Source organism: Melanostigma gelatinosum, assembly GCF_949748355.1.
Source record: "Melanostigma gelatinosum genome assembly, chromosome: 15".
Taxonomy (NCBI): Eukaryota; Metazoa; Chordata; class Actinopteri; order Perciformes; family Zoarcidae; genus Melanostigma; species Melanostigma gelatinosum.
In genome coordinates, this window is record NC_136648.1 from 13,750,928 (window position 1) to 13,769,017 (window position 18,090).

Sequence of the window (18,090 nt, forward strand, 5' to 3'; positions counted from 1 at the left end):
CTTTTATCCTCAACCTCGACCATCCTGAATCAGCTGTGCCCTCCAACGACGGATACAAGTATACGAGGACAATGCAAACTTAATCAGACCTGAGATCAGCGTCTTACGCCGCCTCAACGGCCGTTTGAAGCGAGTACCAAAAACAACCTGCGGGGCGAACGGCAGCAGCAGCAGCAGCAGCAGCAGCCAGACATTCAGGTCCTCCTCACTCACCGCGGGATGTCTCTACAATAACGGATGACTGCTGTGGCTTTGAGAGGACCCGACAGAGACACACTGGCTGCCGAGTCGTATTCAGAGACACTTTTTCTGCGGTCTGAGGTCAGAGAACATAAACCTGCTGCCGCCTTTTCCAGCGTTACAACCTTAAAGGAAGTTGCAAGCTCGCGCAGATCGAAGTTTCACATTTCAGCGGACGTTGGGCATTAGACGTGTGTGAGGGACTAATCACCCTCTTCCGCCGTTTGTGAGTGGTATGAGTGACCTTTACTACCAACCTGTTCGTTAATGAAAAGGTAATGGTTCCCACAAATTACGCTTAAACAGGTGTGTTTTTTTTCCATTGTTTTTCATGGGAGTCTCCGCAGTCTTGGGCGTGTCAGTGCGCAGGTAAGTGATTAACTTTGAGTGTGTTGACGGTTTACTGCTTGAGCTCGTGCACTTTGTCATTACTTCTGTGAGTGTGTGCGTGTGACAGCTTTTGTTGCAGTACATCGAGTAAAACTTAGTTCAAACAACACATTTTATTCCAATAAACTAAAACAACTCGCAAGCTTGAATTTCACTAAGCTCAGTTTTTGACTCAACTGATTTCAGACCAACTTTAAATGGCGAAAGCCGAACTGGCCGACGACATTTGGCGCGTGTGTGTGTGTGTGCGCGCGCGTTAGTGTGTTGGCAGGGAGTTTTTGAGTGTAGCTGTCTTCTGGCTCCCAGCGCCAAATATGTGAAACATTATCAGGGCTGCATTCTTTGACATGCCGAAGCTCATCAGTCAAACACGGCACACCTCTCTTGGGAAAGAAGCACCTTATGTACACACACTCACTCAGCAGGCTGTAAACTGCTGGATGAAGCCATGGAAAACAAAGGCCGTTATCGTAATTAAAGGAGAAGCAATAATAGTTAATGGGGTTTAGTGGTAATGACGAGTCAAACCAACATGTTTCCTGTGTGTGCAACTGCGCTTGCAACAAAATTGGTGCAAGAGCTCCTCTCTCATCTGCACAGGCCTTGAGCGCTCTCTGTGAATCCCTCATTGTGTGCCTGTGTTTGGTGCCGCAGGAGAGCTGACGTCCCTGCACCCTGCTGAATGCCTTTCATGGCCCTGCATTAACATCACTATGGCACTGACAGAATTACTGCCGACTTTAGCTCACTCTGCCCTTTCTGGCTGTTCCTCTGCTTCTTTTTCTCTCTCTCTCTCTCTCTCTCTCTCTCTCTCTCTCTCTCTCTCTCTCTCTCTCTCTCTCTCTCTCTCTCTTCTCTCTCGCTCTCTCTCTCTCTCTCTCTCTCTCTCTCTCTCTCTCTCTCTCTCTCTCTCTCTCTCTCTTGTTTTTTAAACAAATTAAATCTTTCTTTTCGCATGCTGTCTTCATATTTGCCGTGTGATTTTTTTTTTCTTCAGTTTTTAAAGTCTCTTTTTTGTCAGGTCTCCTACATCAGGTGACCCGATTGTGACACTGGTGCACCGTTGTGTCTTTCAGCCCTCCTCGGCGTGGTTTCTTTGGTCTGTGCCATCCATCTCACCATGGACAGCCCGCTGAGCGGGGCCAGTAAAGGGGCCCGTGCCCTTCACTCAGAACAGACCGCACCACGTCATAGATGCCGCTCGCCGTCTTTGCCCCCCGTATGAGTAACTGTTGAGGGAACAATAAAGCTTTAATTCCTCTTGGTCTGAACAAAAGAGCCATGCATCCGCTGCTGCCCCTCTGTGTCTTTTGGCTGCTGCCCCTGGCTCGGACGCTGGAAGACTCGCCACTGGACTGTGTCCCCCGTAGATCTGTGCCCTACCATAGTGAGTGTTGCTTTCTGTCTTGTGTAGTAACCTCGGCTTCCAGTGTGCCAACTTGTGTTGGCTTCATGTGGTTTGAGTAAGCTCGGGCATTGGGAAACCGGGTTTCATCACCGGTATATAGCTTGCTGAGTTAATCATTCATCTTCTGCTTTTAGGGGACAATGGCCACCTGTTTCATGAGGAGGGAGTGTTCAACTACTCCACCATGCTGCTGAGAGAAGACCTGGACCTGCTGCTGCTGGGTGCCAGGGAGGCAGTGTATGCGCTCGACCTCAAGGACATCTCCAAGAAACGTGGTTCGGTAAGAGCACCGACGTTAACAATGCAGTTAAGGCCAATTCTGATCGCCATACTCTGCAATTATCTGTGAATTTCTTGGCCCGGGGCTAAGACATCTTTTAAGAGCAAACGTTAGTGTTGTGCCGGGCTGCCTGCGAGCCTCGGCAGGCAAACGGCGTTGCACTGTGTTGTAACACCTTCTACACTTCAGATTCAATCAACACATACGAAAACCAAGTCTGACTCCAGCTGTTACACCTCCACCTCAGTTGCATCTGCAAGGACATTTTACCTGCTTGTTACACTTATATTAGTATGTAGTAAAGGGTATAAATGGTTAGAAGGGTTTGCTTTGGGTGCCTTTGTGCCATGTCCTCCCTGCCCCATACCTTCCAACCGTCAAAGAAAGGCACGGTATATGCCGAAAGATACAAAGAAAAACACTTCAACTTGAAAAACAGAACTAAAATAGTTTTTCTTTACTCTTCTAGGTTAAATGGGAAGTGAGCCAACAGCAAGAAGATGCGTGTAAAAACAAAGGAAAAGATCCTGAGGTGGGCCCCTTTTTGGACTTCTGCTCTTGCAAATGTATTGCATATTGAGTCGATGTAGTCATTGTGCTTTTTAAAATGCATTTACAGACTCAGTGCAAGAACTATATCAGGATCCTGCACCAGACGGAGGGTAATAGGATGTATGTGTGTGGAACCAATGCTTTTGATCCCGAGTGTGATTACATGGTGAGACAAATTCAGAGCCACGGTGCTCGTTTAGCTCACTTCACATTCCATACTGTGTACATCGATGCTGTGTAGTTTATTACATCAAGATGATATTTAAAACAACTGTAGGATGTACAGACTTTGGGAGCTGCAGTGCCTCTGTTTGTCTGTGCAGTCCTACGCAAATGGAAAGCTGACCCTTGAGAAGAAAGGAGAGGACGGCAAAGGGAAGTGTCCTTTTGATCCGTTCCAGAGATATGCCTCCATCATGGTTGGTGAGTAGCAATACAGCGGATGAGACGTTGAAGAAAAACGGTTAACAATTCTAATCCACTGTGTCCCAATCGGTCATGTCTTTCCAGAAAACAACCTGTACTCGGCCACTTCAATGAACTTTCTGGGCTCTCAACCCGTCCTGATGCGCAGCTCGCCCACCTCCGTACGCACCGAGTTCAAGAGCTCCTGGCTTCATGGTAAGATAGGTAGAACGTGTGTTCTTTTGTAAGGTGCTACAGGAAGTGTATGTCTTTGAACTTGATTTGCTCAGTAGCTCAGTCAAAGTTGATGTTTCCCCCTCCCCCCCCCTCTCTCTATGCCAGAGCCCAGCTTTGTCTCCATGACTCAGATGCCAGAGAGTTATATGAGTGAGGAGGGAGACGATGACAAGGTGTACCTGTTCTTCAGTGAGACAGCTGTGGAGTGCGACTGCTACAACAAGCTGGTGGTTTCCCGCGTGGCCCGTGTCTGCAAGGTAAACAAAAGTTCATCCTGCGTGCACTTATTTTGTCGCAGCTCCATTCCCCAAAAACGGCAATATCGTATAAACAGCACTTCCTCAGTTGTGCTCATTCCGCCCTTTCCGATGCGTGATTGTGCATCCCCTTTGTCTTCGTGTTTTTCCACTTCGGCGTATGGTTTCTGTGCTCCCAGGGAGACCTCGGAGGCCAGAGGACCTTGCAGAAGAAATGGACATCCTTCCTGAAGGCCAGGATGGACTGTCCAGTGCTGGAGTCCCAGCTGCCGTACATCATCCAGGACACTTACTACTTGTGTAACCCGCAGCAGCACTGGAAGGACTGCTTGTTCTACGCCGTCTTCACACCACAGTCGTACGTTTGAATTGACAAACGTGTTTGTGTGTTTTGAGGGAGCGGGGGTCTCTTTCTCTGTAATGGTCTCTGGCACACCACTTGGCTCACATCTTCTGTGTGTTTCAGGGGCACGTCGGACCTGTCTGCAGTGTGTGCGTACCGCGTGTCTGACATCAGCAGAGTGTTTGCGGAGGGGAAGTACAAGACCCCAGTCCCCGTAGAAACCTCTTTTGTTAAGTGGGTGATGTACAGTGGAGATGTGCCCGTCCCTCGGCCCGGATCTGTGAGTCTGCCCACGATTCAGTGTGTGTGTGCGCGTGTGTTGCAAACAAAGGCAAAACTCAAAAGGCAACTCTGTTGAAGGGGGGTTCATGAGTGTCCCAGTAGGAAACTGATTTCTTTTGTTCTCCGACTCTGTTCTCTCTTGTCTCTTTCTTTCCCCTCTTCCCCCGCCAGTGTATAGACAATGCGGCTCGTAAAGCGGGCATAAATCAGAGCCTGGACCTCCCAGACCGGACCCTTCAATTTGTCAAAGATAAGCCCCTCATGGACCAAGCTATCCAGCCAATAGGAGACAAGCCTCTTGTGGTGCGAAGGGGAGCGGCATTCGCACGCATCATAGTCAACCAAGTGCAGGCAGCGGATGGAGAGAAGTACTCCGTGATGTTCATCGGCACAGGTTTGTGCATCGGTGCAGCACACTGCCACTTCCTGTGTGTGTGTTTCACTTTGCTGCTTTTCATCAGTGATAAGCATCAGACCGCATGTGAATATAGCATGTGTCTGTTTTTATCCGTAAAGAGGAAGGCACAATGCTGAAAGCGGTGAACTACGATGGAGAGATGTTCATCATAGAGGAGGTGCAACTCTTCAAGCCCCCAGAGCCAATCAAGATTTTGAAGTTTTCCAAAGTCACGGTAATTTAAAAAACCCCGATATAACTTCTAAATCACTGTTCAAGTGTGCTGTCATCGTATATTACGGTAAAGCACCGGCATCAGTGCCTTTGCTCTGTGTGTGTGATGAAACAGGGTCAGCTCTACGCCGGCTCAGACTACGGAGCAGCACAGATGCCACTGGCCACCTGTGGGAGGTCCTCATCCTGTGTAGACTGTGTTCTAGCCAGAGACCCGTACTGCGGCTGGGACAAAGTAGTTCGGGAATGTGTTTTCCTTTCTGATTCACCGAGGTAGGCCGCTGTCCCAAGAGCAAGTGCTGCTATCGGTTCTATCCAAACTAAATTTCAATCCTTGTATCTTTTGCTTCAGAGGACTCATCCAAAGTGTGAAAGAGGGCGATGCCTCTCTCTGCCCAGATGCAGGTGAGTTAGTGCACACTGTCACGTACCTAAACTGCACCTGGCAGGGTTTGCATCATTTTACACTTCTTAAACATGAAAGCACCATAACTGCGGTTGATCGTGGGTTGTTAAAAATCAAAATGTGTTTTTATGTGAAGGACCTCTGTTTCGTTTTCAGACCCCATGAAGCCGATGAATCGGTCCATCTGGCCTCAGGGAAACCTGAAGCTCCAATGCCCATCGCCTTCCAACCTGGCAAAAACCAGTTGGTGGCGGGACGGCAGCCGTCTGACGGAGTCTACTCGCCTTCAGCTTCTACAAGACGGCTCCGCGCTTATCCTCAACGCCACGGACTCCGACGCCGGTCGGTACCGCTGCCTGTCTGACGAGCGCCCCAAAGCTGTCACGTATACAACTACTGTGGCAGAGTATCTGGTCAGCGTGGCTCCAGCAGGATCTGGCAATCGGAACGGGATTCTCCCCCAGGCCCGGATGGATGGCCCCTCTCTGGCTGGACTCCAGGCTTTAGTCGGGCTCCTTGTAGTTGCTCTTCTTGCCCTTTTGGCTTGGAACTTTTACAAAGGCCACATTCCGCTGCCCTGGAACTGCGTGAAGAAGAATGCCGAGCGATCCCAGGAGACCCATGAGCAGGGTGGTCTGGACGCCTACCAGGATGCGGTGAGGTGTGCACCGGCAGATGACAAGGCCCTGGTGTCAGGAGCAAACAACAGCAGCAGTACCAACCACACGGGGAGGGAGGCGGCCTTCAGCGTGGCTGAGGAGGGGAGCGACAACACAAAAGTCACTCTCCAGTATATTGATGACGAGTCAGTGATTTGAAAATGACTAGCGCGTTCCCATTCAGCACCGCAGAAGTTTGAGAAATGACCCAAACCCAGAACTATTGGATTCATCAGTTCATCTGTAACGTTTGCATTGAATGCTCAATGAGAGCTTAAAACATTCTTGTTTAATTACGAGACAGTTGGATTTTTACTTTGTGCGTTTTTACAATTGTGCGTACATTTAAATGTTTTAGCTTTCTACTAATTGTTAGATCTCATTGATTTTAAATGTCTTCAATCTAAATATATTTAGATTCATCTTAGATTGGTGTGATTTTCACAGGGAGATGTAAAATAGCTGAATTTGAGCAATTTCATTTCTAACCACTAGCTGCCAGGACTTTGTTATTGTATTAAACCTTTTCTACCGGGTCCTCGAGTTGTTTCAGTGTATTGAAATATTGCAAACAGGGTTTACTAGTTTTCAAACAAGACTTGACTTGCCAAGAATGTGAAGAACAGATGTGGAAGACACCTGCAGTTATAAATCATCTTTATACTTTAGTGTACGTGAGCCACTCTCTTTGTGAAGACGGACCAAGTTTCAGATGTTCGATGTTTTAACTCGAACTCTCAAATGAAATGCTTTAAAGGGATGGAAACCAATGGAAACGTGCAAAGAGTAAAAAGGAGGAAAAAAATCTTTAATGTGAAATTTTCTGACTACATTACTTTTTCAGACAACGGTACAGAAAAATTTGTAGCTTTAACAAACTGCTTTTTGGTGTTTAGAGCAGCTAAAAACAATAAAACAAATTACATTGACTGTACAGCCCACATAATAAAGCAAGTACGGTTAACACCCTGCAACCGGGGTTTTGGTCCATCCTGGTCTGCGGCCTCTATCTCCTGTAGCGGTACCTCTTGAAGTGGAACCACAGCTGGAAGATACCATTGGAGAACTGACAGCGGAAGCCATGTCTGTGAGAGTACTCCCACTCCCTGTTTACGATCTTAAAGGCGATGTCCTCGTACGGAGGGCCAGCGTGGAACCGTAAGATCCCGAAGTCCTTGTTGTCGGGACTGGGCTCGAGGAAGTACTGCGGCGTGGAGCGCTTGTCGATCAGGTCCGGGTAGAAGATGTTGAACTTGTAACCCTGGACGATCTTGGGTGGGGGGTTGTCGAAGTCGTAATGCGTCTGGTTGTATTTGTTCCACTCGAAGCCGGTGTGGACCCTGTTAAAGAAGCGGGGTTTCCTGGGACGGTATTTGTCCGCCCAGAGGTACATCTTCCCAGTGACGGGAAACTCCACGCTGAACTGGGCCTCGTCGTTGCCCATGCCCTGTTTAGCGCGACGTACGAAGGCGTCCTCGGCGCTCTCGCTGGCCTCGCCTGATGGAGCGGTCAAAGAAGCAACAGTGGGTGAGATGGGGGAGAAACAACACAGATATCACATACTTACAAACCCATTCCTTTCTTTTTACACTGTATTTGTCACAATTTCACCAGTTTTCTGACTCTGATTTCGAAGCTTTTAATGTGTTCGTTTCGGTTAATAATCTCGTACCTGTGACTTGTAGCTGTTGGCGTGCTAAGTCCAGTCTGTGCGTGTCCTCCTCCGGCGTGGTCGTGTGCGAGTCCAGCGGGAGCTCGGAGGTCGTGAGCAGCGCGGGGCTGTAGCGACCGGAGTCGTACTCCGCCTGACTCTGCTGGATCAAGTCCTCCTCCGTCAGCACGGCCTCCACCACCTCGCCCTCTTTCTTCTCACCCTTGTCTCCTCCGTCCTCATCTTGGTTTCCTGCTGAGGATGTTGATGGACCTGGTTCCTCTTCGGTTTCTCTGTTCTTGTTTTTTGCAGAGGATTGACCAGCCTCCTCTGTTGTGGTCCGCCTTTTTTTTTTTTGGAAACACAGAAGTGAGAATTGACACATTGTCAGGTGAAAGTTGGACGCCAGGTCACCGTCACCTGACTGAGCCTTTGCGTCCACACAGTTTCAGGATGTGTATTGTGTTGTTTCGAGGCAACTTACGCAGCTTCACTCCTCGTCTCCTCTTTGATGATGGGGAACAGAGGTTCACTTTCCACCCCTTGTTCCTGTTTCAGCTTGAACAGCTTCTGACGCAACACATCTTGATGTCTCTCTCTCAACCTGGGACATAAAATTCAAGTCGTTTTACACACACTTCGCCACGGTATACAAGCCAAATGTGGAACTGATTAAAACAGCATAAACACAGTAAGGGTTCCCCCCACATTGGTACCTTGCTCTGGACATGTAGACTCTGACTTGCTGCAGCAGACTCTCCCAGTAACCGACATCGAGATTGGATCCTCCAGCCCGGATCTTTGTCTCGATGTTGAGGTGCAGCGCCTGCAGCTGGCTGTACGTCTTTCCTTTGAACACCGTCTGGACATCGATGCTCACAGCTGTGTTGATGCCCTCACGACGATCACCTGAGAAATCAAAAGATTCCATCGAAGATAAAAGGGGAAAAATGTGGTTGAACATGCTGCACATGAAGTTCACAGAGACGGCTACAAGTCGAGTTATTAGTCAGAGGAGCACTGCTGCAAATGTAACTTCACACGTAGAAACAAAGCATTGACAATGACGTGCCTGGTCCTTTCCCAGAAGCCTCCAGTTTTCTGAGTTTGCTGATCTCGTCCTCGGTGATGGTCGTCATGTCTCTCCAGAAGTCCACGTTCTTCCCTTGCTCCAACTCCATGTACACCTACCAGCACACCAACACTCAGTTCACCACAAACAGATGGAGCTCTTTTAACCAACAACAGGTGTGAAGCACACCTTAAGTCTACACTTTGGGCAGACTGATCATTCAAGATCATTCATCTTAAATACTCTTTTTAAATGTTGTGATTTGGTGCCCCTCGGTGGCAGTTAACAGAAAAAGACAACGGCAGACAGATCTAACTCTGGGACAGAAAGATGAATCTGTTGAAAGCATCACAGTTCAAAGTGAATCAGAATCTCGAGTTTGTTTATTTGAACGCGACGTGTTTTATGTGCGTTAACTGGACATTTTAGAAGAGTAAAAAAGAGGCTGCAATCTTCACGGTGCCCTTCTTCTTGTTGCTACATTACTACATCTCCCCTCAAGAAGTGACCTGTGTGATTAGAGATATTTTAAGGCCTTTTACACGTCGACGTACACACGACCTCATACCTTAATGTCCTCCAGCAGGTCGTCCATGTCGGTGACCGTTAGCCCGTTGAGGAAGGTATACGGCTCGTGCATCTCCACGGCGAGATCGTCGTCTTCTGCACTGATGTATTTCGCCAACAGGTCAATAGGTTTGGCGCGACCGTCGCGGATTCGGATCTTAGACCTGGACACGCAATACACACAACACTGTGAGTCAGCGCATACACTGTATTTATTGAGGAACACTTGAACTTAACTGGAATTGTGCAAGAAAACCGAACAGCAGCAGAAATCCTCCCGACGTGAAAAGAGGATATACAGCAATCGTGGATGCACACTTACCTTAGTTTGGCCTGGTGCAGGTGGAAGTTGTCCTCCTGTTCAGCCCAGGTCTTGAAATGCTCCGCCTCCTTTTCTCTCTGAAGCATCTCCAGCTCCGTCTCCCTCATGGCCTTCTCTCGCTCCCTCTCCAGACGCAGCTGTTTTACCTGCATACGCAACGTTAGTTTGGTTAATGAAACGGCCGTTACTCGTAACTCTGTAACATTATACTGCCACAAAATACAGCTCGTACCTTCTGCAGCTCTCTGCGGTTCTCCTCTTGGATGCATTTGTTCCTGTCTTTAAGATCTTTTTCTCCCAGATGGCCGATGCCTTTCTTATCCAACGCCTGAAAAAAAAAAAACACACACACACACAAAACCAGATTCTCAGAGCTAGGACAGGAAACTTTCCAAAAAAATCTGGGGCTGCATACAAATTCACAAATACAATTTACAATAACAACTCATCAAATGCTGTTGGAAACTGCTCCCCAACTCACCTTCTGCCATTTAAATGTTCCCAATAAGTTGTTGTCGCCAAAGGGATTGTCTGCGTTGGTGTATCCCATGTACTCTTCGCTCCAGCCCATCTTCTCTCTCCTTTTCTTCTCCTTTGTTTCCTTCTTTGTCAGTCTCCTGGCCCTCTTCTCCTCTGGTGTCTCCAGCGCTTTCATCATCTCCCTCTGATTTTTCTTGTCCTCCTTTTCTTTGACCGCTCGGCCCCCGTGATCAGACTCTGAGCTGTCGGACGACTCGGGTGAACTGGAGCGCTGCCTCCCTCTCCCTCTGTCGGCCGTCTCTCTGCTTCTCTCGCTCCTCCCCTGCTCCCTGTCTTCACTCCTCTTCCTGCGCTCTTGGCCTTTGTCTCCTTTCCTTCCCTTGTCTCTGTTGTTGCTCTCACTAGCTCTGTCTTGCTCCCTCCTCGGTCTGTCTCTGGTTGGACTCCCTCTGTCGGGGCTTGTCTGCTTTCTCCTTTCTGTGTCGCTGCTTCCATCATGGGAGTCAGAGCTGGACTGGGACCTTTCCCTCCTCTTCTCTCGAGAAGTTCCTCTCCGGTTCTCCATTTCCTTTCTCGGCCTCCTCACTTTGGGATCTCCTGAATCAGAACTGAGACAGAAAAAAGGTGATTTAGTACATTTCCACTCCTGGATGGAGACTAAATGAATACATGCACATGTATTCATTCTTTACTCTTGAATGGCCGAGATGGTATGAGCTGTGGGGTATTCAGTTTGTGGCAGAATCATTTTCAGTTGATAGGTTAACAGTCTAAAACCTAGATCCAGATGCAACAGAAACTGATTGACAATTAGGGACACAGTTAATATCTACAAGGTTTTTTTTGTTTACATACATATGCATGTGTTATGGTGGATCATTGCCTACAATGGAAGTTGCATAAACAAAAGTGGTTGCTTGTTTGGGCAAATTAAACTCTGCAAACCGACAGGCTGTGTTTAATACTCCCGTTTCATATGTTCTAATTGTTATTGATTGTTTTAAATACCTCCGCAGTATCGATACCGAGAGGTTTTACTCGGGGAAGTAAACGGATATAACCCGTTTGAGTGCTTGGGTTATGGAAAAGTGTAATACGAAGCCTGTGAATTCGTACAATCCTTAAAGTACCAAAAAATGTTGTGGGACACATTGGCTCCGTGTACAATTAAATTCGCGGATTAAGACGAGCGTTACTTATTCTAGTGTATTCAAATCCATGAGCTCGTGACATAATGTCAACCAGCAATACCATTACAACATGTCGACTCGAGCCGCAAAACGTGGCGAACACCCAAAACCAACCGACTAGCACCAGACAGCAAAGACAAAGTTACCTCGATGAACGAGCCCTGGACTTGCTGCTGGGTCGGTGTGGTCCTGGCCTCCTGTCGCCCTCCGAGTCGCTCCTGGAACCTGGACGGTCCCTGTGTTGAGGCCCACGTCGGTCAGGAGAGCCATCGCTGGAGTTCCTGCTGCCCGAGCGCCCCCGTCCACGGGCGGTTCTTTTCGAATCCAAAGACCGACTGCGGCGTCTCCTTTCCTCCGGAGATCGAGACCTGCTTACTCTGGATCGGGTTCGCCGATCCCGGCTCCGACTTCTGGACTTAGAGCGGGACCGACGTCGTGATTTCGAAGCCATCACGAACTTCCCGTCAATGCGGGGGTCCTACGTAACGTGCATCCTGTCGCGTAAATAAGAGGTAACAAAGAAAACGGCTGGCTGTCTTTCTACACTGTAACGTTTACCTGTGTGTTTGTAAAACATGTAATGAAGGAAATCTACGTCCATTTGATACCCGTATGAAAACTGGTAAATTGTCTGGTTTCAGAATATATTGATCAGACAGGCAGCAGGAAGCTACTTTAAAGGGGCTTTCTACAAAATGGCGCATATTTCAGACGTCACGACTAAAGATTGAGAAAACTAATTATAATACATACAATTATATTAATTTCAGTACGTATAGTGCACGGGCATCTACAATCAATGTAACACCATTGAAATATGTTGTTTTGGTAAAACACCGTGAGAGTGAAATTAGGTCAAAGCTGCTTTTCAGAAACACAAACAATATTCGTATGTTCGTTGCGTCAGGCAAATGTAGTTGTCTCCGTTCACTCTTAAAACAATATATATTAAATATCGTGACATATCAAACAAGTATCCTTGGTTAACGTTTTCTTCATATAAAGAACTATTGTTATACACTATTGTGTGGCTTTCTTTCTTGCTTGTGCGGTTAAAAGTCGTGTTTGCGGATGAAGCGCGGACTACAAATCCCAGACAACACAAGGCGCCATTGCCCGTGTTGAGGGGAGCGAAGACTCCTTTCAGCAACATTCTTCTTTACCCATTCTCCTGTTCGGCCGTTTTAAACTACACTTCTGACTTCTCGTAAGAGTTCCTGTTCGATAGCATTTCGGATCAGTAGTTGTGTTTCCTGCTCTAGTCTGACTCTCGTGCGGAGTTATAAACTATTGACGCGGAGGTAGACTGGTCTTCAGCTGGTCCGTGAGGCTTGTGAGCTAGTTTACATTAGCCAGCAGCTACCAGTAGATTTACGGCTTATATCCGCGGCTGCCCTGCCGGGTAGATCAACTCAAGCTGGAGGCGCTGGTCAGCCACAATGGTTTGGTCAGTTCACCAATTTCTACGTATTGATCGCACTTGTAAATAATTCACCTGAATTTCCTTGGGGGAAAATCAACGCAACCTCTGTTTGATTTATGCGCAGCCCGTCTGGTTTGGCCTGTTTCATTGTCTCCGAACGTCGAAAACAGACAGGTGTTTTTGGAGTTGTTGTTTTGAGAGCTCGTGAGGGTAACTCAGCCGCGATCGTGTAAACAACCTGGGCCAGCTGTTGACTCCACATAATCTCCAAAGCTCCCGAGTTCAGTATGGCGCAACACACTCATGTAGCCAGTTCACAGAAAGCACTCATGTTGGAAATGAAGAGCCTCCAGGAGGAGCCCGTCGAGGGATTCAAGATCACACTGGTGGACGAGGCTGACATGTACAACTGGGAAGTGGCCATTTTCGGGCCCCCAAACACTCATTATGAAGGGGGCTATTTTAAGGTAAGAATACGACTTTATTGTCCACTAAGGTGGCACATCTGACAGATCATTAAAACACACACCACATATTAAATATAGCATTTACATTATGAGTTCTTCAAATATTTCACATCACATAATCTACATTGAAAAACTTGCATGACAATGAAATATGTGACAATCAAGTGTGTCAGTAAAATGTGTATATTGTGTACAAATTCCCCCCTGGGGATGAATAAAGTGTATATATCAATCTATAGTGTAGTAATACAGTGTTCAACCACGTTGTGTGTCCTAGGCTCGGATCAAGTTCCCTATAGACTACCCTTACTCCCCACCTGCCTTCCGGTTCCTCACCAAGATGTGGCACCCCAACATCTATGAGGTAACATGTTAAACCCTGATTCTATTTCATATCATTACATTTAATTCAACGTCTTTCACGTGTTACACGATGAATCTCACAATACAAACGAGTTGCTTTCCGGCGTCTATCCGGAGTCTATCCGGCGCCGCACGAGTGGCTGCCTTTTACAGTAGCTCCCGCTCACTACTTAGCTTTTTCTTATATTGCGTTATTTTTGTTACTTCTTTTCGTTAATTGTTTTCTCATACTAGCTACCGTTCTTAATCGGTGCATTATGGCAGCTAGACACGTCCTGGTGGTGGACTTCCGCCGGGGCAAACGCCCTCCTCCGACACCGGTGAGCATCCAGGGACTGGACATTGAGGTCGTGAAGTCGTATAAGTACATGGGTGTTCACTTGAACAATAAACTGGACTGGACTGACCACGCTCACGCCCTTTATAAAAAAGGACAGAGCAGACTCTTTCTGCTGAGGAGACTGAGGTCTTTTGGGGTGCAGGGAGTACTCCTGAAGACCTTCTTCGACTCCGTGGTGGATGCCACCACGGAGTCGAAGAAGGTCTGCTCTGTCCTTTTTTATAAAGGGCGTGAGCGTGGTCAGCCATCTTCTATGGAGTGGTCTTCTGGAGCAGCAGCATCGCGGCAGCTGACAGGAGGAGACTGGACAAACTGGTGAGGAAGGCCAGCAGCGTGCTGGGGTGTCCACTGGATACTGTGGAGGTGGTGGGAGACAGGAGGATGATGATGGCGAAGCTCTCATCCCTGATGAGCCACGCCTCCCACCCCATGCAGGACACTCTGGCAGCTCTGCACAGCTCCTTCAGTCACCGGCTGATTCACCCCCGGTGTCTGAGGGAGAGGTACCGCAAGTCCTTTCTCCCTTATCTTATTTTATCTTGTCTTTCGTCTGTTTTTAGAATGGAGACGTGTGCATCTCTATTTTGCACCCTCCAGTGGACGACCCGCAGAGCGGAGAGCTGCCTTCAGAGAGGTGGAATCCCACCCAGAATGTCCGGTTAGCACTCTCCCTTAATATCTCTCCTCGTGTGTCTCTCCTTTCTGGGTGCCTCCCTTCTTTGTCTTCTCTCAGCCACCTCAATGATTGACCTGACTCGCACCCTTATCACATGACGCGTGTCTTCGGTGGCGTCCCTTCAGTACCACATGTGTGTAATGTGACCTGTTTTTGGCCTGTAAAATGTGGAGGCGTTACCAAGCAGTTAAAAAAAGTTTAAATATTTCAACTGTTTGTTTGAATCAAAAGTGGCTTGTGGTGGATTCGTGTCAGAGTTCCATTTTTACCAAATTATTTATCAAACAATAATTTATTAAGAGCCACGACATCAAGGAATTTTTCATCACGGCTAAAAATACATGCTGTGCTTAACTGAAACCAGTTTAATCTTACTCAGTCACAGCGAACTAGATCTTATGATAAAAATACATTTCAAAATGATGTTGTATTCTTCAATAGAGCAGCTCATAATGTGTGGAACAATAGGATATTAGCTTACATTTATATGTGACCAAAATGATCAACACCATGTCAAATACGTGGGGATTAAATGTATTATGTGAATGAGTCACATATGTGGTGATAATAACTTTCCTCAAGGGAACAATAACTAACTAAGACCTCAATAATAAACATATAGTTATATTAAAAATATCTAACAAACTGGCCATTATAAGCTTCTTATGTAATTGTTGTATATTGTATAATAGTTATAATTGTTGACGAATACTGTACATTAATAAACTCTTAAAAATATCCCTATAGCTGCGTACACTTACATTAAAGTATGTTTTAAGTATAAATGTTTGTATATGGATCATCATAAATAAGGGGTTTCATGTTGGGTGTTATTTATTAGTTGATATGTATACAAATAACATGTTCACATTTGATAATCAAATATACAATTCACGTGTTTATATCCTGTTGAAAAACTGCAATATTTTCCATTTTATATCATTATAATTCATGTACATATATATTAATATTTTTTCACGTTTTTGTTCCCTTCCAGGACGATTTTGCTGAGTGTGATCTCGCTGCTGAATGAACCCAACACCTTCTCCCCCGCCAACGTGGACGCCTCCGTCATGTACCGCAAATGGAGGGACAGCAGGGGCAAGGACCGTGAATACGTAGAGATCATCAGGTAAACGCTCGCGCTCACAAGAGTAGGCCGCGTTTAAAAAGCCTCTTTGTCAAGTGCCCGGTCGTCCTATGTCTTCTTCACTGTCTCCCTCAGGAAACAGGTGTTGACCACCAAGGCGGAAGCTGAGCGCGACGGCGTGAAGGTGCCCACCACGCTGGCCGAGTACTGCGTCCGCACGCGGGCCCCGGCCCCCGACGAAGGCTCCGACCTCTTCTATGACTATTACTACGACGACGACGACGTGGACGGCGAGGACGGCGACTGCTGCTACGACGAAGACGACTCGGGCAACGAGGAGTCGTGACATGCTTTTTAAACGGCACCCCAACCGTGGCTGACACATGCTACCCGTTTATTTTTTCTCTCTGGGTTGCCAGAAATTCTTGGGTCGACACCCAAGAAAGAGTTGAAGCTTCCCACTTCTAAACCAATGAAAAGAGCTGTTGTTGTGTCTCCCGGGTCTCTGAATTATTTTCAGAGGCGAAAATCGATGCACTGTTGTAGAGGACTCGGTACGAGTCAGATTTGCACCAGCACAACAGTCACCAGTTTCCTCCGTTATCATTTTCATTATCACCTAAAACCTTACTGTCAGAGAATATTACTTCATCCTCTTGAGTTGTCCGGCCTCCTGTACAGTACACAGTGTTGTGGGGTTAATACCACTTTTAACAATCGCAACATTTGCACTGGTGCAAACACCTCCAAACTTTACTCAGCATCTCTCGCTCTCTCTCTCTCTCTCGCATATCTTTATTTCCCTAATTGTAACCGGGCGTTGCTCACCAGTAGATTGAGGAACAACCCATTGAATCAGACATTTCCAAGTTTCACAACCTGCCCGGGCTTCGATATGACGGGATGTCGCAGGACGATGTTTTCAAAGTTCTTGTGCATGCCGGAACACGATCGGAAGCTTTTCGTCCCTTTTTACCGATGGACCGCTGACCTACATCGGGATCCGTTTTCAGCTCGCTGAGAAGAAAGACTAGTGTTGACCGGGATGCCAGAGAACTTTGTGTCTGAAGGACCGGCTGGCAAAGCTGAGTCAGTGGGTCAAACCCTCACGTGAACAGTTTTGGTAACAAGAAACTGATCTTTTGCTGTGTTTTCTTCTGGTTACTGTTGGATGTGTTTCTGTGTCATTTTGAGTGTGGGGTTATGTTATTTGAAGTAGCTCCGATTTAATAGTTAATGTAGGGAAGTTATTCAGTGGGAATTACTGATCAGAAATGTATTTTCTCCTTTGCTCTCTGAGAGGCCCGACGGAGCCGAAGACACGAAGCAGTGAAAAAAAAAACCCAAACTGTTGTGTTCTCGTCTTTGGTTGCTCTCTTGCAGGCTTCGTCATTTTAGTCTCTTTCTTTGGTTTGACATGATGCCTGCAATCTTTTGCTTGCAATGATTCATGTGATGAGATTTGGTTTGATTGGCCTAAAACAATGCTTCTATCGGAAAAATGTCTGTCAAAAAGTGTTGTTGCAGTATCGGTCAGAATTATCAACGTTTTTCAGCCCCTGAAGTGAGAGGACAAGGCCGTCATGTTCTGTTTTCATTTCTATTCTTTGTGTCAGCAGAGAGTAGATGGGTTTTGATATCATTTTTAGAATGCATGGGTCTTTTTTGTGTATTTTTGCATAAGCAATATTGTTTGTTGAATTAACTCAAATTAGGACTTCATACTGAATTTCTCAGGATAATGAATTGCATAATGACAAAACAATTAATCCAAGCATCTATTTTACTATTTTAGGTTAGTCTTCAGAGTTGGTTTACAGCATGCACATGTAGCTGTATGTATGATTGATGTGTTGTTTTATTCACCTGTGTTTAATTTTTAATTTTCGGCTATTTAAACTGAAAAATAAAGATTTATTGGGGAAAAAATGAATGGTCTTGCAGTGCTTGGATTGGTTGCACTTTCAACATTGGCTGTCTTAAAAGTAGTTTTCAAAATATATTCACCTTTTGATTTTATTAAAACTGTCTTTAAGGATTGATTGCTCCGTACAAACTCCATGGTATACTGCGTCACAATATTCCCTCTCTTGTATGAATGTAGATTGAAAGGTGAATCGGCACATTTCAGCATTCTTCTTTCACTATGTTGCATATGTATACATGATAACAGGCTCGTTTGTCGAAGCCTACAGTAAAACAGACAATCTGTCGCTAGATGTGACTATCTGTCATGTTAGTGGTTATTTTTATAATGTAGGAAATCTATTAGTAACTCAGAAGAAAATCATTCTATCATGATTGTGAAGGCACGGTGCTGCATTCAAGTCACACGGGAAAATTGGCTATTATCGTCATA

General features: G+C 46.4%; 3 protein-coding genes across 6 annotated transcripts; 2 read left to right on the forward strand and 1 right to left on the reverse strand.

Moving 5' to 3' along the window:
• Window positions 1-170: 170 nt before the first annotated feature.
• LOC306789348 (semaphorin-4E-like) lies at window positions 171-6,780 on the forward strand. 4 transcript variants are annotated; one of them, XM_079285258.1, is made up of 16 exons: window positions 171-466; window positions 547-609; window positions 1,707-2,017; window positions 2,173-2,318; window positions 2,788-2,850; window positions 2,938-3,036; window positions 3,194-3,293; window positions 3,381-3,491; window positions 3,618-3,769; window positions 3,949-4,127; window positions 4,236-4,392; window positions 4,566-4,788; window positions 4,911-5,026; window positions 5,141-5,298; window positions 5,378-5,430; window positions 5,588-6,780. In XM_079285258.1, the coding sequence occupies exons 3-16, from the start codon at window positions 1,912-1,914 to the stop codon at window positions 6,247-6,249; spliced, it is 2,325 nt and encodes a 774-aa protein (XP_079141384.1). In that variant the 5' UTR covers window positions 171-466; window positions 547-609; window positions 1,707-1,911; the 3' UTR covers window positions 6,250-6,780. The 4 variants fall into 4 exon arrangements, with proteins under 4 accessions (XP_079141384.1, XP_079141385.1, XP_079141382.1 ...); XM_079285259.1 differs by having other exon boundaries at window positions 588-609; XM_079285256.1 differs by having other exon boundaries at window positions 171-609; window positions 1,652-2,017.
• Window positions 6,781-6,907: 127 nt separating this feature from the next.
• cactin lies at window positions 6,908-11,826 on the reverse strand. Its single transcript, XM_079285260.1, has 10 exons — window positions 11,519-11,826; window positions 10,184-10,790; window positions 9,935-10,030; window positions 9,703-9,848; window positions 9,382-9,544; window positions 8,814-8,928; window positions 8,458-8,650; window positions 8,226-8,345; window positions 7,763-8,085; window positions 6,908-7,587 (listed from the first exon to the last, which is right to left on the reverse strand). The coding sequence occupies exons 1-10, from the start codon at window positions 11,821-11,823 to the stop codon at window positions 7,097-7,099; spliced, it is 2,559 nt and encodes an 852-aa protein (XP_079141386.1). The 5' UTR covers window positions 11,824-11,826; the 3' UTR covers window positions 6,908-7,096.
• Window positions 11,827-12,541: 715 nt separating this feature from the next.
• On the forward strand, window positions 12,542-17,664 carry cdc34b (cell division cycle 34 homolog b). Its single transcript, XM_079284511.1, has 5 exons — window positions 12,542-13,262; window positions 13,540-13,626; window positions 14,526-14,623; window positions 15,639-15,773; window positions 15,867-17,664. Exons 1-5 carry the CDS (start codon window positions 13,083-13,085, stop codon window positions 16,075-16,077), a joined length of 711 nt encoding a protein of 236 aa, XP_079140637.1. The 5' UTR covers window positions 12,542-13,082; the 3' UTR covers window positions 16,078-17,664.
• Window positions 17,665-18,090: the final 426 nt, after the last annotated feature.